This window comes from Diabrotica undecimpunctata, chromosome 2 (assembly GCF_040954645.1).
Source record: "Diabrotica undecimpunctata isolate CICGRU chromosome 2, icDiaUnde3, whole genome shotgun sequence".
Classification (NCBI taxonomy): domain Eukaryota; kingdom Metazoa; phylum Arthropoda; class Insecta; order Coleoptera; family Chrysomelidae; genus Diabrotica; species Diabrotica undecimpunctata.
The window spans coordinates 131,558,114-131,575,415 of NC_092804.1; the positions used below are offsets into that span (position 1 = coordinate 131,558,114).

At 32.8% G+C, this 17,302-nt stretch overlaps 1 protein-coding gene across 1 annotated transcript; it reads right to left on the reverse strand.

The window, feature by feature from the left end:
• Nucleotides 1–267: 267 nt before the first annotated feature.
• Nucleotides 268–12,639, reverse strand: LOC140433449 (uncharacterized). Its single transcript, XM_072521449.1, has 4 exons — nucleotides 12,550–12,639; nucleotides 5,964–6,065; nucleotides 5,741–5,896; nucleotides 268–389 (listed from the first exon to the last, which is right to left on the reverse strand). Exons 1-4 carry the CDS (start codon nucleotides 12,556–12,558, stop codon nucleotides 333–335), a joined length of 324 nt encoding a protein of 107 aa, XP_072377550.1. The 5' UTR covers nucleotides 12,559–12,639; the 3' UTR covers nucleotides 268–332.
• Nucleotides 12,640–17,302: the final 4,663 nt, after the last annotated feature.

Below are 17,302 nucleotides of genomic sequence, written 5' to 3' on the forward strand. Positions count from 1 at the left end.
GAAGATAAATGAAATGAGTAGCACTGAGATGCAAGGTCCCATCTGTGGTCGTACTTGTTCATCAACAAACCACCAATACACCAGCGTATCCTAGTTTAAGTCGCAGATTCATTTAAATTTTATACCCAACTTAAACTTTTTTGTTTTTTAGCAGGGGTTTGAACCTTTAGTCCACTAGACCAATCATAGTGAAGTGAGTATGCTTCGCCATCTGTCCCAAGATAAATTAGGATACCTAACAAAAATAAAGGAATATTTGAAGTAAAAGTTGTTTATTTTACTTTATTTTTATAACATTGACACAAAGTATTAAATATTTACACAAAAAGTTATTATTGCTTCTTCATTGATTGGAAACAGGCTATATAACCATGAACTCTTGTAAAAACCTGAAAAATTTAATCAACTGAAAAGATTTGAACGCAACTGTAAATTGTTAAACAGTAAAAGAGTTTAAATATTATGATATTTAAAATGAAATACTTGCTATTCTATTGCTATTGCTTGCTATTTTTTATACATATACGAGATATTTACGAATTATTTTTTATATTAGTCTCTTTTCTATTCACCACAGAAATAATGAAATTAATTCAGTTGTCCTGACACAATCAAACAATATGATGAAAGATTTATTTTTTGACTGTTTTCTAACAGCGGGTTTTACAATTTATATATATATATATATATATATATATATATATATATATATATATATATATATATATATATATATATATATATATATATGCTTATCCTTGCTATGAGACGACCTCAGGACTGTGTCATTACATGTAGTCCATTAATCGCTTTTAGCCATTCGCGAAGACTGTCTTGTAATGTTTTGAAATTTCTTTTATCTTTGCAGCCTGAAGTATCTTGTCTATAAATATAAATAAATTCATCGTTGGCTTATCGTACCTAGATTGCAACATTTTCCAGGCAGCACTGTAGTTTGCTTCCATGGTGTTGAAATGTTGTATTATTTTGCTTGCTTCTCCTCAGATGCTTGTCTTCAGATACTGTATTTTTTCCACATTCGATAGTTGTTCTTATGTATCAAATGATCAAACAAATAATGAAACGTTGTCCGTGATTCATATTTACCCTCAAATGTGAGTATTTTTACGTGAGGTAATACTATTTTTTCTTTCTTGCATCCTTCCGCCTACAATCTCTTACTTTCTCTTATGATCGACCGCACTCTCTTTTTGATTAAGTAATATCTTTCTATTTCCCCTTCTTCTAGCGCATCCTGTTCATTCTCTAGGGCTATTTTCATTATTAATGCGTCTAATTTATATCTCTAATTTTAAATCCCCTTATACATCTTCATCACTTTCGTCATATTCCAATAATTGATGAAGCTTCTCCATTCTGATTTTTATTTCTCTAATTTTTGTTAAAGACTTGTATGAAATATTAACAAATTTTTCTAACGTCTTGTTAACTTCTACGTATTTCTTTGTACTTGTTCGTAACATCTAAATGTAAAATACTTATCATCTTTTAAATGATTCATTCAATCTCATTATATTGATCGTCAAAATAATTCCACAGTTCCTCTAACGTGTTCAAGCGAATATTTAGGTATTCTTTTGTTCTCTGTTAAAATAAAATTTGTTTATTATTGGTTGGACATATTATATCACAATTTACCATATCGGTTTGTGTTTTTGTTGATCTTAAAAAAAGGTAAATTTTTTAAAGTTTATCTCTTCAACTTAAAAGTATATTCAGTACAATTTTTGCTGCAAGTGTAGTTAGAATTTGTTGTTATTGTGGTTTTAACTAAGTTAACAGGCAAAGAAATCATCTTGATCGTGAAACACAGCTACGAAAAGCAATGGTATGATACAGTGATATAAACATTCGCGACGTAAAAGCTGTACAATTTACCAAAAGTACTGTAGGAGGGTTATGGCAGCGTTTTCAAGAAACTGGTGATGTAAGAAAAAGATACACTGATCCAACAAGAGCAACACAATCGATACATGACACGTTTGTTCGCCTTCGGGCATTAAAAAACCCCAATATTACCTCTAGTCATCTAAAAAGTGAGCTTCAAAACATTGATGGCAATAATGTCTGTGCTTAATTGTCAAGAATAGGTTGCATGAGGATAATCTTCACATGTTAAAGTGGAACACGAAAACCGAGAGATTATATGAAACGTCAATTCAAGATAGCAGTGGCATTCCGACAAGTCAACACAGGAATTCCTGTAACAAAGGTTCCAAATATTAGAGATGTTAGAAACTGAAAGAAAAAGGTCAGATCACAGACAACAGGCAAAGAAGAAGATAACCTATGTAATATGTCATGAAGAACATAAACTGTTTAAATGAACGAAGTTTTAAAGTCTACAAGTTGGTGAAAAAAATAAAATTTTAAAGGAAAAGCAAGTGCGTTAGATGTCTACTACCCAAAAAGGAAGTATATATAGCGGAACGTCGTTATGATAACAGAGGATATTTTGAAAACAGGCCACAAAATGGATTTTATTCGAATGTGTCAAAAGGTCGGTATGATAACAGAAGAAATTCTAAAATAAACCAAATTCTAATGGTACCAGAGGTGACAACAGTTACGATTGATCGTAAAGGAGACGAACGAATACCGTGAGCTGTCCAAGTAATCAGAATGAATAAGATACTCAAAAGTAAGCTCGCAGTTGATGAGAACGTTGATTGACCAAGGCTCGTAGCCAAGTTTCATTACAGAGCAGACCGCTATGAGTCTTGAAATAAAAAGAAATGCTATCCATGCCCAAATATCGGGAATTGGCAATGAGGATAAAAGGACGTCCAAATGGAGCGTGACATTAAACTTGGAAGCACATTTTAAAAATGAGTGAATAAAGTGAAATGAAGAGCGCAGTACTTACGCTACGAAAAATAACAGCCTTCATTTATCACGTCCACTGCTGGACATAGGTCTCCCTTAAACTCCTCCATTCATTGCGATTTTATGCTCTTTGTTGCCAATTTTTCGTGATACGCCTGATGTCGTCAGCCCAACATGTAGGTGGTCTTCCTCTACTACGTTTGTCTGCTCTTGGCATTTAATGTGTAATTTTACTCGTCCATCGTGAGTCATTCATTCTCGCTACATGGCCTGCCCAATTCCATTTAAGTTCTGCTGTGCGTTCCACAACATCAGCAATACTCGTCCTTCTTCGCAGATCTTCGTTTCTTATTCGATCCCGCAACGTCACTCCCAGTATAGATCGTTCCAGTCGTCTCTGTGCCACTCTCAATTTTAAAGCTGTAGTCTTGGTTAGAGTCATAGTTTCCACCTCATAGGGCATGACCGGTAATACGGATTGGTCAAATACTTTTCTTTTGAGGCTAATTGGTATGTTGGCCCTAAATGTGTCTCGCAGTTTTTCAAAGGATGCCCACGCTAAAGTAATTCGTCTTTGGATTTCGCATGTTTGGTTATCCCTGCTAATTCTTATTTCGTGAGCCAAATACTTATATTTCTCCACCAGTTCTACCGCTTTGTTTTGAATAGTTAAATGATTATTGGGGACCATATTTGTCATAAACTTAGTTTTGGACAAATTCATTCTGAGGCCCACTTTCGATCATGCAAAGTCCAATTCATTTAACATATCTGTGGCTTCTCCTAAACCATCTGTGATAAGGACAATGTCATCTGCGAAACGGAGATGGTTAAGTTTTTCGCCTTCTATTGTTACTCCTCTGTGGTCCCAATTGACCATCTTAAAGGCCTGCTCTAATGCCGTTATGAATAATTTCGGTGACAATGTATCTCCTTGCCTTATCCCACGTTTTATTTTTATTGGTCGGGTTTTATCGTGTATCTTAACTGTCATAGTGGCATTTTTGTAAATATTGTAAATAAGTTCACTATACCTATAGTCGATCCTGCTGTCATTCATTGTTTCTATAAGGCTGTCTATTTCAATCGTGTCGAACGCTTTATGAAAATCTATGAAAGTGGGGACAAGAGGTTTGTTGTATTCTATAGATTTTTCAATGAGCGTCTTTACTGTATGGAGGTGATCATTGGTACTATAATTTGATCGGAATCCTGCCTGCTCTCTCGGTTGGTAGAAATCTAATTTTCTCTCCAATCTTGATGTCACTAACCTAGTGAAGAGCTTGTATATGTGGTTCAATAAGCTAATAGGTATATAATTCTCTAGGTCCGTTCTATCTCCTTTTTTATGTAGAAGAATGGTTATAGCATTGTTCCATTATTTGGGCACCTCTCTTTGCTGCAAACATAGATTAAACAGTTTCCTTAATTGATTTAATAGCATATCTCCTCCAATTACGATAGATTCTATTACAATTCCATCCTCTCCTGGGGCTTTGTTATTTTTCATTTTTCTTAACGCTTGTCGAATCTCATCTACATTTATTTCTGGCATTAGTTCGGAACCTTGATTCATGATCTTCTTTGAAATGGCTGTTTGTATTCCTGTTTGATCTTCTCGTCTACTTCCATATAATTCCTCGTAGAACTCTTCGACGACCTGTATTGACTCGTCTCTACGTGATATTATTTCATTTTGCTTGTTTCTTAATTTATGGATTTCGCATTTCCCATTCGTTAGCTTTCTACGTAGAACTTTTAAGCTGTTATTTTCCTGTATAGTACGTTTAATATTATCGGTTTTAAACTTTCTTAAATCTCTGCTGACTGCCTTCGAAACAGTTTTATTCATTTCTGTTAGAGTGTGGCTGTCTGCATTCTCATCGCTTCTCATTTGTCTTCTTTGATCTAGCAGCGTTTCAGTATATGGACTTATTTTACTATCTGATTTTCTTTTAGGACAGTGCACTCGGTAACTTTCTTGTAAGGCGTTTATGATTCAATTATTCAAGTCGTTAAGATCGTTTTCGGAGGTTTCATGCAGTAGTAGCTTATTATTGATATGTGCCTGATACTGGTTGATATCTAATGGGGGTGTCCAGATACCATGGGATTTATTTTTAATCATTATGTTTCTTTCTCTTTTTGTGCTAATTTGCACTTTCGCTCGTATCATTCTGTGGTCACTGCTTGTGGTAAACTTGTTGAGTACTGTTACATCTTTAATTATTTGTTTTTTGTCACTTATGATGTAGTCGATTTCGTTCCTTGTTCTACCGTTTGGACTTTTCCAGGTCCATCTTCTGTGCATTTTTTTGTAAAAGAAGCTGTTCATGTTGAATAAATTATTCTGGAGTAGGAATCCTAGTAGCGTTTTTCCTCTGACATTTCTTCCTGGGGAACCGAATTTTCCCAACGATGTTTCTAGCTTTGCTTCTTTTACACCTATTTTTGCGTTGAAATCGCCACATAAAATTGTAAATTGAGTACGAGAATCATTAAGCTCAGTAGATATATCATCATAAAATATTTCGATTTCTTCGTCTGTATGCTCTGTTGTTGAAGCGTATACTTGGATAATTTTAAGTTGATATCTACTGTTTAACTTCAGAATAAGATATGCCACTCTAAATGATATATTTGAAGCGGGTTTGGTCATCCAAAATATTAAATTAAGTTGGATAACGTCAGAGATAGAACAGCAAGACAATATGGAGACAACCCAAACTGCAAAAGAAATTGATTCTAAATCGCTTATACCTGAGAAAGAAAACACAACCGTATTGATTGAATTCATATAAATTGAATAGTATTGCATGTGCAAAAACTCGAATAGCGGACTCGAAAGCGGACCAAATATAACTAAATAATATAAGTGGCAACGAAAACTTACCCTGAGTAATAAGTCTCTATTTATAGAAGGAAATGCGAAACATTTAAATACTACTGGATCCTGAATTTGCAACAGTAATATAATAAACATTTGGCAATTTGTATTATTCCACTGATACCATTTAAACTGCAAGATATTTTTGAACAAGTTCTCGCTCTAAAAAAATAATAATTATGATTATATTTGCAAACAAATTCATAAAAATAATGCATAAATTATTTACCTCAATTTGCAGTTGATGTCCAATTTCAGATCCAATAAAAAATATTAAAAAACCACAGAAAACCATTTCCATATATGGTCCCCCCTGATTTTTACTTGTAATCTAAAAATTAATGATAAATAAAGACAGTATTTAAGTATACCTCGTTATAACATTATGATTCCTTCTGATCATTTTCTGGATGCGTTTAAATTGGAAAGTAGAAAATATTAAGAAATGATTGCACTATATTTTGGAAGATCCACACATTTTGAATTAATTTAAAAATAAAATAAAAAAATCAAATTTTTGAAACAAAAAATAGTTTTGTGAAGCCTTCATTTTCATTTCTGAAATATATTGCAAACTATGTTTTATGGAACTAAAAGAGTTGATTCTGTCTGTCAATAGGAGCCTCATTCACTACATTTTTTATTTTGATGATGGTCAGGTCTACTAAGCTTGATGATATAGTTGGGTATCAGGATGATGTCTGTATTCCAACGCCACACTAAGTAATTTTGTGACATTGCTATAAATGACTAATTCGGTTCGTTAGAGTTTCTTGGTGTTTTAGAAACCCTTTGTTACTATTAAAGGTATTTCCAAGGTTTTTCTTTACCTTCGGTAATTTTTTTGCCTCTCTTTATTCTCTCTTTGTTTAACTCCAGAAATGCATTTTCTAATACTTTGATTATACTAAAACAATTTTTAATTGAAGGTGAAAAAATAATAATATTATTTAATATTAAATATATTTACAAAATGAACATTTTTATTCTCGAGAGAGAAAGAGAGAGAAAATATATCTTCTGTCTCTCTCTTGTCTATATCTTACATATGAAGACTACAGGGAAAAAACCAGACATGTCAATTTTTTTCAAATTTCAGATTTTTATTCTATCGTACAGGGTAAAAAGTAGTCTTGTCATGAGTAATTACACTTTAAAGTTTCGGGGTACTGGGAAAAAACCAGCTTTGTCCATGCGTCCAGTGAAAGAACCAGATATGTCAGTTATGAAGTTTCACGGTAGATAGCGTTGGATTGATTTAAAAATTATTATTAAACAATGCGTGTTTCAATAACAGAAAGTTTTTTTGTAAAAACAAACATTTGTGAAAATCGAATATAATTATTTTTCTGAATGATTAAAGGTTCAACAAGACATTTATGCATTGATATAACATAACGTAATAGAAAGACTCGTTTTGTTTCTTGTAAAAATATAAACAGGCAGGTATAAAAAGTTCGCATTATTCACACATTAATTTCACAATCTTTCGATTAATACATTATATCGTAAACAACAAAATCCATGGGCTTCGTGAAATAAAAATTACATATCCCATCCGTGGACATTCATACTTAAAATGTGACAAGAATGTTGGACTGTGGAATCTAAAAATTACTTTTGAAGTACCAAATGGTTTAGAGACCTGATCAAGGGGTCCCGCGTAAAGCCGTCTCCATTCATCGTCGTGAAAGTAACACGAAAAATAGTTTTGGACTGAAAATCATTTTTGGACAAAAAGTATGTTCCAAAATGTCCTTTCAAAACTCAGGTTTTGAAAGAGGTTGTTGTCACATCAGAGCACAGTCGACTTATAAATCATCGATCTTCTTACAATACAACGAATGACCTTAACAACTACGGAGTTGAAGAATGGAGAATTTGAATTACCATTACCAGCCTACTCAGGTAAGGTATAAGGTATCACAAAAAATTATAATATTATTCCCTGTATGTTATTTCAGGACCCCTCGCAATTTCAAAAGCCAAGCACAGCCATTTAATGAGCCTTATGAGATTCTGTGGTCCTGCAGCTGTGGACTTTTTCTCCGTCTTACCTTATAATTAGTCGTAACAGGTAAATTATTATTATTATAATTACTCTTTTTTTATTTCTTTATTTAACGTCGCCGTCGATCTACTTCTGCGATTAAAACTAAACACCGACGCCCGGAGCACGCTTCCACCAACGGAAAATTTTGACGAATGCCCTGGTGTTCCAACCAGAGGTAGGGATCTTTAACGAGTCATGTTACAGTAAAACCTGTGTTAACGGCCACCTGTCAAAACCGGCCACGTGTACTAGCCGGCTAGTTTTTATATCGGCCAATAGTTCTGTCATTTTTAGTGACCGTTATTAACAGGTTTTGCTGTATTTAATATTACCTATCATTCACAATAGAAATACTAATCAAAATGAAACCTATTTTCATTATTGAAAGCATTGACAATTTTCTCTTTCAGATGACTAAGCTGGTTCTTTCAATGGACAAATTGCGGTTGACAAGAATTTCCTGGATTTTTAAAGAGTGTAACACATTTTTCTGAATAAAAACAGTGCAATGCCGTTCATGTGTTTTTATGGAGCAATTTTGACTTCCGAGTTTTATTATACGTTTCAATGTAAGACACATTATGGTCTTCAAAGTTAAATATGCGTTTTTCTCGGTTTTATAAAATTTTGACATATCTGATTTTTTCCCTGTAGTCTTCATATGTAATGATTTTGCCGATTCACTCCCGTACAAATTCCCAACGTCTAACGCGCGTTTAGAAGTATAACTTAAAAAAATATAACGTTTACAGCACACAGCAATTCTACAAATAGAGAATGATGTGTAATAACGAAATCGTATGTTAAAATTTCAGATTGTTTAGTCTAATGAAAAAAAACTATTTCCCAAAGTTCTCTGTTTTTTGAAGTTCTGTATTAGGTACTCTCTAATAAGAATAAAATTTTACTTTAATTTGTTAGACAACTATAAAATATCTGTCAAAATACAAATGATAATTTGATAATTATATCGATCTTAGATTTAATTTTTACGTAATTACTTATGTGTTTAAATAAATAATTAAAATTTTTTTTGGTACGCCTCTGTAAAATTGATAAGTGGAATATGATTTCATTGAAAAGTTATCGTTAAGCGCTTTGTTAAGTGCGATGTTGCCAAGTAATCACCTTTAATTAAAAATTGTTTTAGTATAGTGAAACAAATACAGAAACCGTGAGTCGATCTAATTATTCTCATCGTAGTGTGGGTTGTATGTTGGGTTTTTATCTCATTATCCAAATTTGTTCCCACGAGTTGGGATGAAATACTCTCAGGCATCCTTATTTGGCTAATACTAACGCTATAATCTCCCAAAGTTTGTCAGATCTCTCGGGCAACACTGTCTCCCTCGTGTCATGCATCCTCTGGGCATGATAGTATTACACCTGGCTCGGGTTTAGGGAGCGCAGTAGTTGCAAAACGAATCTGACCATATAACGAGTAAGTTATGTGTCTGTGATTTACTTATTGACCAAACACACATAAAAGCCGTATTAGGGCTTGTATGTGTGTTTGGTGATGTGTTTGTGTGTCTGTGCTATGTTCAATTGACAAATCTACAAAAATGAAATAGCAGCAGTTCCCATACCATGTTCTTAGTTGATCCATGGGTATTTATTTAGGTATACCTTATTCACACCTCTCCTATTTTATATAGGCGCCCCTTATCAGGCTATTGGGAGGTGCATGTCGGGATTTAGAACATCGCCATATATCTACACACACAAATATCGATACCATAAGGGCCATACCTCACCGGGACGCCATGGCGGCGTAGGCAGCGACGTTTCCAATTAATTCTTTTAAAACGAATGGCAGGTACCTCACTTGGCGACCACTTCCCGACGGGCCCGAATTGGAGGCGTCGCCAGTGTCTACAGTTCCACTTGTGGCGACTGGCTACCCTGGCCACTTGGCGACGATACCAGCAATATAAACGAGAGTATATGTACCGTCACTCATTCAGTCGCCAACCAGTCGCTACTTTGAAAACTAGGAAGCAAAATGAGTTTTGATACAGAAAGATTTATTGTAGAAATCGAAAATCGACCATGTTTGTGGAACAGTGCGTCAAATGATTATTCAGATCGCAACTTAAAAATTAAATGTTGGGAGGAATTAGTTAATATTTTTCAAAATAAAGAAGAAATGAGTAACCAAGAGAAAAAACAACTATGTAAGTACAATGATTTATTACCAGTTTATAACATAAAATATATGTTAATTATTTATAATATATGTTAATTATAATGTAATAACCCAAGAAAAAAATTTCCTAACCTAAGAATCCGTGCTCTAATTATATATTTCATATTATTACAGATTTATCATGCATTATTATATTAGGTATAATCTGTAATAATAAAAAATATAATATAATTAGAGGACGGATTCTTAAGTTATTAAATATTTTCCTAACAATTAGTCCTATATACCTATTATACATTTCTTTCTTGCCATGGTAGTGGGTGATTAACAAAATATTCTGCCAGTTTGTCTCGAAATGTAAGTGCTGTTCTACCTCCTCTATTTCGTTCTTGATCTGTAGCAGTTTGGAACCCCGGTATCGTCAAAGTATCGTCGTATGAATAGCCATCTCTTGACCGTACAAAATTGTGCAAAATGCAACATGTCTTTACTATTTTTTTTGCTAATTCTATATGTACATTCAATGGTCTATGAAATATTCTCCACTTATTGGATAATATACCAAATGTGCATTCAATGAAACGGAGCGCCCTGGATAAACGATAATTGAAAATTTTTTGCTTGTAACTAAGATTGTGTCCTCCATATGGTCTCATAAGATTTTCGTGTAAACCAAAGGCTTCATCTCCTACTACCGTATATGGAATGTAGTCACCATTTTCTAGTGGTTTGGCTTCAGGAATATTTAGAGAATTGCTAACAAGGTTCTGGTAAAAAGAAGTTTCTTTGAAAATTCCCGAATCACTGCTTTTTCCATACGCTCCGATATCTACATATGTGAAATTATAATTAGCATCACATATTGCAAGTATAACAATGGAAAAGTAATGTTTATAGTTATAGTACAGCGATCCGGAATTTATCGGTTGAATTAGTCTGATATGTTTTCCGTCGATAGCACCGATGCAATGTGGAAAATTCGAGTTTTTTTCAAATCCATTTGCAATTGTTTCCCAATCGTTTTCTGTGTTTGGCATAATTATAAATTTTTCTTGATGTTGGCATATTATGTCGCACACTTCTCTAATTATAGTACAAATCGTTGTATAACCAAGTCTGTAGTTGTAATAGAGTTCTTTGAACGTACATCCTGATGCAAGATACCTAGAACAAAAAAATAATTAAATTATCTCGTCAATTTATTTTTATCTATTATGTATATTATAAATATATTATCATCTATATTTATTATATATAAATTTTCATTTGTTTCAGGTGTTGCTTTACAGAAAAAGTGGAAAAGTATACGAGGGTGTTATACAAGGGAAGTTAGTCGACAAAAAAATTTAAAATCTGGATCCGGTGGTGGATCACGAAAAAGTTAATATGTATTCTTCCAGCAGCTGCAATTTTTAAAACCTGTGGTAGCTATTAAGGAACCAGAGCACGTTGCTGGTGACGAATCTGTGGAGAATATTGAAACAGACAGGGAGGTGGTACGATGTCCCAAAAGGAAAAAAACAAAAGATACCACTACAGAACCTGAGAAGGATAAATTCCTTGAAACACTTAACAGAAGTATTGAAATGAGAGAAAAACATGAGGACAATAGTGAGGACGAAGATAGACTATTTTTGCTATCTTTGTTAGGTACCCTAAAAAAAGTACCTCAAGAAAAAAAAATGGTTACGAGGATTCAAATGATGACCTTGCTTGACAATGCCACCCGTAATATTGAGTCTCCGGGCAGTTATGGGCACCAGGGGACTTATGGACACCCATATCAGCAAAGTTCGTGGTCCCAATCACAACAAGTGCATAATTCTACTCATCACTTTGGATATTCTTCTCGTCCTGGAGGATCTGAAATGCCACATTCTTCCTACCAGTCACCCGCATCCGTATCCAATTTTTCCGAAGAATCATCAATTCTTGATATATATGACTTATAAATAATTTAAATTTTCTACTTAATTTTATTTAATGTGTAATAGTTTAAATGTAACAATATTAGAAATAAATGTTTACTTACCTCAATGTTACAAAGAGTTTTTCTTCTGGACTCACGGATTTTCTTAACACAGTATCTTGTTTAGTCAGATCATCCCGACATAAGCTCAATAATTCATTAAATGATGCCACTGACATTCTCACGTAATTGAAAATTTTTTCGGGATATTTCATTAAATCTTCATATAATTTGACAAAAACACCACTTTGGCTTCGATTTGATATAAAAGGATGTACCCATATTTTTTCCTTCTTCTGCTTAATATTTTTACGACGTACATAAAAATAATATAACAGTGCGATTTCTTCCACGTCCATTTCTGTCTATATAACGAGAGCGACTGTGGTGATCGCTGGCGGCGTTGTTGGCGACGTGTTTTGGCGACCTACGGTGGCCAGGAGTAGCCGTGGCGACGTCGCTGGCTACGTCGCCATGGAGTCCCAGTGAGGTATGTCCCTAATTCACATATCAGCTAACTTTAATATCATTAATTTTACAGAAAAATATGAACAAGACTTTTGATAATTAATTCACTTGAATAATATAGTTATTCAAAATTACTGTCACAGTGAAATCTAATAAAAACTGGAGATAAACCATACCTTTATCATTATATTTAGGAGATACCCTCTGTTCTAAGTAAAAATAGAAAACGGATTTGGAGTTTCTTTCTTCGTTATTTTTCGTCTCTCTTTTTACAAATTTGGTAATTGTAACACACTACAGTCCATCTAACTTACTTACCGTTGCACGTCATTATCATTGACAGAGATCGAAGTTAACATAGTTGCCAAAGTATAAAAAATCCTGAATCCGTTTTAAATCAAATAGGTCACAGGTTACATAATTATTGCAAAAGTGGATTATACAACAAAACAAATTAATATTTAATGTAAATAAATAGAAACAAAAAACAAAACAAGAGTTAAAAAAAATCTTGTTAAAAAAAATTTGAGCCGCTTGCATGCGTCGTATAAAGATGTAAAATGGAATACATAGATATTTTTTTTATTTTATGTAAAATGTAAAATAAAAAGTGTCAACACCGTAACTGTCAAATAAGTGTTACCAATTTATGCCAAAATGTCACCTTCGTTCGATTACAGTTACAGTGTGTTCCGAACAAATGTTCTTCATAAAAACGCTTTATAATGCATTTATACAAATTAAATATAATTGCAATAAACATATTATTGTGTATTTTTTTAAGTTACCATTAATAGAAATCTTTAAATATTATTTCTACGCGTAAATAATAAAATATGTCTAGTGGCTGTAATGCCAATGTACTCGGCAAAGTGATTCTAAAAAAGAACACACCTACCGTCTAAATATTTCGTGTTGGTATCATGCATCGAGTTAGAATCTATGGAGAAGCTATGAGCATATTAACGTGTGTATTAAAAACGGCGTAGGTAGGCGTGGCTAACTGTGAAACCAATATGGCGGTGGGATCATGGCCGGACTCAATAATATTAAAACTACTATAAAAATATGAGTAGTTATTCAGGAGATTTAATCATAATCTACAAAGTGCAATACATTTTTAATAAACTATGATTTATTTATCCCGCGGTAAACACAAAAAACACGATATATTATACATAAAGATAAATTAATACAGTCAAATACTCTTAATTTATTCTCTGAAGTACGGGCCATTCCTTTGTTTACATATTTGTATACTAACCTGTAGAACGTTATTCCTGAAGATTTTTTATTAATATTGCTTCTGCCACTGCAACTACGTTGAGAACAAGAAACCATTATTATACACTATCACAATATATTATTACAGTTTCTATAAAAGTATTATAAAACTAAAAATATTCGAAAAATAACAAAAGTAAATAAACATATACGATCTGTCAAAAGTGGCAAAACAATATGGCCGAAGTGAGGTCGTTTTTAGTCACGTGATGCCCTCTCCATAGATTCTAACTCGATGGTATCATGTGACCTCACAGGCTATGATGCGGATGACGTGCAACGGTAAGTAAATTAGATGAAGTATACATTGTTGTATATTATTAACGTGTACAGTTCATCCCAAACCCTTCTTTCAGTGCGTCATAGTTGATCGAATTCTCTCTAACGCATTAAGCTAGAAGTGACAGAAAAAAACGTAAGTCTGTGATTATTATACATAGAACTTAGAAAATTATGTATCGTTCACGGGTATTTGCATATTAAAGCGAATTCTACTTACGGATATATAGTTGGTTGAAGTTTAGAATGATCTAAATAGATATCCAATCAATGATGCGCATAAATATAATTTGACGCAGATGGTCTCAATAGTGACAGTACTATGACAATGTCAACTGATAAAATGATAATTGTCATTCCAGGTTAGTATTTTCAGACATTTTACAGTGAAAATTTAATTTTGTATTTATTGTCATAAAAATATTTTAAATATGCCGAGATATACGGAGAAAGAACAAAGAGTAATATTAAAATTATTAAATTATTTTCAATTAGAAGTTATTCATATGTATTAAAACGGTTCTATTTGGAACCACATTTTATTAAAATATAAGATATAATTGATGCCAGCCACATATCCCCTGTAATCATTGATTTTAATGAATCAGGTTCTGAATCGGATTGTGGATTGTTTGAAATATAATATTCATTTTTGTTATTCATAAAAAAAGAAGGTAAACTTACATTTGGTATCTTGTTTTTTAACTAAACTCCATTAACACTATTTCATCTGCATACCGAAACTGGTAGATTAACTCAAAAATCGACTGCTTCACTATTTAAACTATTTACATAAACTTACATTCGGTATCTTGTTTTTTAACTAAACTCCATTAACACTATTTCATCTGCATACCGAAACTGGTACATTAACTCAAAAATCAACTGCTTTACTATTTAAACTGTCCATTGTTTTTTTACCTAAACTTCATAACACTCTTTCACTTGCACACCCAATCTAGTAGAATAACTCACTATTTAAACTATTTTCACGATTTTATGATAAATCTTCACAAAATTAAACTAATGGCTGCCACAGAAACTTTCCGAAAATTACTTATCCGAATATGACTGATTTCAATCGATGCTATTTTATCACAGGAATGTTTGCTTTGATGCCTTGCAATTGCCAGTAAATTTTTTTATCTCGCAGTCAACTCTTAAAAGATTCTATAGGAGGAAGCGTTATTTTAAATAAACAAACATTCCAATTCCATAGTGTTTATAATAAATTATAATAAATCCATAAATAAATCTTAGCTAATTAAGCACTTTCTTTGGAATGTATAGAATAGCAATTATGACAAAATGCAGTTCCAATATAAGGCGCAATAAAAATTTTTATACAGGACGGGACCTCTAATATGTAAAGTAAAAAAAAAAAATTGAATTCTTAAAGTTTTTACTTCACATTTAAAAAAAATAATCTTTTCACATTTAGCCGATTACAATCCTGCAACTGTCAGATTTAACTAAAATGTCATGCAATAATTCTCGACATTCTTAAAATCCTATATGACGTCAAAATTAGTGACGCACTGAAAGAAGGGTTTGGGACAGACTGTAAAAGCAATCCCTCCGCATGAACCAAAAATATTTTAGCTATAGAACATAAGTTTGACACCAAAATGAGACGCACACTACCAGTGCTAACATTAAGGTTGTACTGTCATTGCTATTACGGATTTAGTCGATCAAATTTGATACCTTTGGAGTTGTTGGATTTTCCTACAGGCTGTTGTAAGCCAACGGTTTTTAATTTAGGAGTTATTAACTCGTTTTGGAGCGGTAGGTACTGTTATTACAAAGAATCAGTTTCAATGAAAAAGTCGATTTTACTAAAAGACGGAGTTGGTCGATTTGCGAATTAAGGTATCGATATAATATATTATGTTGCGCCCCAATCAATCACGTCCCATTTAAACATAAACATACATATATGCGTATGCATCCTCATGCTGTCTCATTCGAGTCCTTGTTCGTATGAGTACCATCCTTTAACATGTAAATTGTAAATTATTGGACGAAAATTTATAATTAATGTATTATATTCGTTATATGGTATGTGGCGCAATTTACAAGTTAACTAAAATCTACAAAAATATATTCTTTGTCATTAAAAAGAACTACATGCATTCTTCAGGCAGATACCTAAAACGCCCTATACACCAGAGCAACTTTTTGAAGAAACCCGTATACTAATTTTTCATTAAATAATTAATTCAATATCAAAGGCCAAATATCAAGGATCAAATATGGCAAAATTTGATGATTAAGCAAAAAACTGAATGGTTTAACCAACCTTTGCTAACTTGTTAGAAGCCCAAACTTATCAATGTAGGTGAAAATTACGATCCAAAGGTGTCTGAGATGGTCAATGTAGGGAATAAACCTTTCAAACGGTAGTGCGAGTCAGTCGCGGATCTAAACATTTGCAACAGGGGAAACTTCCAATGAAATATCAACCAAAAGATATGAAAAGATAAAACCAAACTACATAAAAGACATGTACATTTATTTTAATTTTGAATTTTTTGGGGGGTGGGGTTTCCCTTTGTGCACCACCCGTGAATACGCCCCTTGTGCAAGTAAAAGTAAATATACTTACCAAAAAAGATATTATTACTCCCCCGCAGGCTAAAGTTCCAGTAAATATTATTGAAGCATAGCGCCATTTTACAAAGAAATTAAATGTTTCTACATCTCTAAAAGTAAAAAAACTGAAAATCATATATATATATATATATATATATATATATATATATATATATATATATATATATATATATATATATATATATATATATATATATATATATATATATATATCCAACTTGGAAATAATTTAACGTGGGCGAAATAATCATAGTGGGAGTAACTCAAGAGGAAAGTTTCAACTTTGTTGCCTAGCATTTGAAAAATGTGTTAAGACACTAAATTAGGGAGATATTGATTTAAATGTCAGCTTGCTATTTATATTGAGAATAAGACTTACTATTTATATTGTTTCATCACAAAAGATGAAACAATTCTAAGACACTGTGAAGACAGAAACAAGATGTTATTCGCACCAGACGAACCAACAAAGATCAAACCCACTCAAGGAGAAAACAATTCTACGTTCGACCTATTCATCACCAAAGATGTCATCATAGAAGATGTAAGAACTCACTTCGAATGCAGCTCGATCACAAACTTGTGACATAAAGAATGACTTCAAGAATGTAACTACCAACAGTGGAACCAGTAGAAAGATGGAAATGGAAACAAGCAAATTGGCCAAACTACAGAAGACAACTTAACCAAATTGAAATAAAGAGAGAATTCCATTCAATAAAAGAAGTGGAAAGAAAAATAGAAGAGATA

What these genes read in the sequence shown, in the direction of transcription:
- LOC140433449 (XM_072521449.1), bottom strand. An exon ending in GACATCAACTGCAAATTGAG is followed by an intron (nt 5,897 to 5,963) that starts GTAAATAATTTA and finishes TTATTTTTTTAG; the next exon opens with AGCGAGAACTTGTTCAAAAA. An exon ending in ATAGAGACTTATTACTCAGG is followed by an intron (nt 390 to 5,740) that starts GTAAGTTTTCGT and finishes TAAATTTTTCAG; the next exon opens with GTTTTTACAAGAGTTCATGG.